At 37.5% G+C, this 2,512-nt stretch overlaps 1 protein-coding gene across 1 annotated transcript in view; it reads right to left on the bottom strand.

Annotated features, from left to right (window-relative positions):
• Nucleotides 1–2,512, bottom strand: part of cpne4a (copine IVa) — a 42,166-nt gene that overhangs the window by 15,421 nt on the left and 24,233 nt on the right. Inside the window, exon 7 of the mRNA XM_016292478.1 lies at nt 655–753. Within this exon, the coding sequence (XP_016147964.1) occupies nt 655–753 (99 nt within the window). The remainder of the gene's footprint in view (nt 1–654; nt 754–2,512) is intronic.

The raw sequence follows: 2,512 nt of genomic DNA, 5'->3' as shown, positions 1-2,512 counted from the left end.
TACACAGATATTTCAAAATAGCATTTAAAAAACTTTCCATCAATTATGTCATTAAATTAAATCATTCTAATTATGCAATTATTCCACTTATAATTCCATTAGAGCACATTGTTCTTTTGCAGTCAGTAATTTTGAGTTCAGTTATGTTTTTTGGTATGTGTACATCAGGTCCTTCTTAAATGGATTTGGTTTCAAAGAATCAACGAATCAAATAATCGATAACTCAAACAATCACTGAATCAATCCAAATCTATCTGTCTGTCTAGCTATCTATCTATATACATCTATCTATCTTTTTAGATGATGAGAATATGAGAGAAAAATCTAGCTGTTCAGTTCAGGGATACTGGAGGTAATTCTCTACAGAATCTGTTAAAGTACAGAAGAAACTAAACTGACTGTGACCCACATGAAGATATCCTCATATAACCTCATTCCTCTTTCATCTTTCACTTTTGCTGATTACTCTTTGAACCGAACTAGTTCCTACTCATCAGTAGCTTAACCTGCTCTGAATATCTCACAGAGCTGTTTCAAATAAAGTCAATTGGATTAAAAAATATGCTTGGCTTGTAGATGGTGTTCTCTGTGTGTTGGATGTGAAAGTACTCAAATAAATTGATACATTTTTTATAACAAGTTTAAAACTGTTACCTGTTTTCCATCCATCGCTGATCGCATCTCTTTGAACGTAGCTTGAAACTCCCCTATGAAATCGTGCTTTCCGTTCGAGTCCCAGTCCCACACTGTACACTGGATGTTAAGGGAAGAACACAACAGGCTGAAATTTAATATTAATAAGGCATCTAAAGCAAATCTCACTAAAGCCTATGTGTTGGTCCAGTGGCATGCATGATTGAACTCTTGCGTCTTTCACTTTTTTCATCTCATTTCAATTGAGTTCTTCTCTCCTCATACTCCCCATCCCCTTCGAATACATTCGTTTCCTCCACAGACATCTAGTTTGGATACCATTTTTTCAGCATTCCTCTGGAGCAGAAATCAAAGATATTCTGCTGGATGTGCACACCATCTACTCTTGTTGAACCCATTCTGGCTGCCTACATACGGTCCACAGAGAACGCTGATCACCACAAATGTCTGGAACCCAAACACACAGCATAAAGAACTGGAGCAGATTTATCATTACTGTGCCCCATACATTCATACATTAAACATAAAGTGACATTACAAATTAATTAAAGTTTAATGGTTTTCTGCAATATTCAGGACAACAGGGGGTTGACTTACCAATCGTCTAGATCGACTACCAATCTCACAGTCAAATATAATGCTGCTATAAAAGATGAGACCAGGGCATAGTGTGGGTGCTTTTTATTCACACAGTACTTAGCCTTAGCAATTCTGTTACCACATTTTCATACTTTTATGATGCAAGACGGAAATGAGTTGGACAAGCACAATTTAATGCTGATGTGTGTAATTTTTCTTATATACCCTTTTTCTTGTATACCAGCATATGCCAACTATAACTAAGCCATTTGTAGCCATTTAATCAGCCTGAAACAGCGAGATTGGCTCAAGTAATTCCATTAGATGGGGGCAGGACTATCTGTCCAACCAATAGAAGACAAAGTGTTAAAAGATATTCTGAGGGAAACCTATTTAGAAAAAAATAGCTTCAGTTTTAAAAGCTTTAAAAGAAAAACAAATTCTAATTCATCGAACATTTCTAATTCATCAACAACAACAAAAAACTCAGTAATTTGTGAAACATCTGGGGGGGAAATGTAAAATTAAGCAGCAAGGTAAGAAAGGATACTAAGGCCCAATCCCAATACTACCCCTTAGCCCTTCCCCTTTCCCCTACCCCTCCATTTCGCGCGTTCACGTGAAGGGGTAGGGGTGTCTCGATTCTCTTTTGGTTGGAGGGGTAGGGGTAGGGGAAGGGCCAGATAGCCCTTCAAACGAAGATTTTTCGGGACCACACTTCAAATTAAGGGGTATGAATTATCTCAGCGTAAAGCGACTTCAGCATGGCTGCCCGAGCGAACAAAAAGACACACAAATGTAAGCATTTTTGGCATTAATAAAGATTTTAACGAAAAGTAATCATTTGTTTTATGTTACTTTCAATCGTGAGTTCATATTTACGGTCATGTTACTCAAAGAAATGTTTGCAAAAAATCACTAAAATTTGCTAATGTCACATCATTACAGACTATACACGATAGCGCCACAACATATTTTCATGTCTGATCAGGGCGATAACCACCATAGACATTGAGGGGGGCTAGTCCCCCCAATAATTATAAATCGCTAAACCCTTTTCTCAAATATTGCCAGTTGGAGAGCGAGAGAGAGAGAGAGAGAGAGTTGTGTGTATGCGCGTCTGTGCGTTTCTCTTTTTATAGTGAGTTTACTTCAAAAACAGCGATTTTATCCTCTTGTTTCTGGAAAATATAATGTAGCGATTCAGTATTTAAACTGTTACAAATAAAAGTCATGGGGCAGCGTTGACAAGTATCTTTGCTCCTGGATGTGTGAGTTG

This window comes from Sinocyclocheilus grahami, unplaced genomic scaffold (genome assembly GCF_001515645.1).
Source record: "Sinocyclocheilus grahami isolate Dianchi unplaced genomic scaffold, SAMN03320097.WGS_v1.1 scaffold285.1, whole genome shotgun sequence".
In the NCBI taxonomy this organism is placed as follows: domain Eukaryota; kingdom Metazoa; phylum Chordata; class Actinopteri; order Cypriniformes; family Cyprinidae; genus Sinocyclocheilus; species Sinocyclocheilus grahami.
This window is presented reverse-complemented; position numbering and strand designations above follow the sequence as displayed.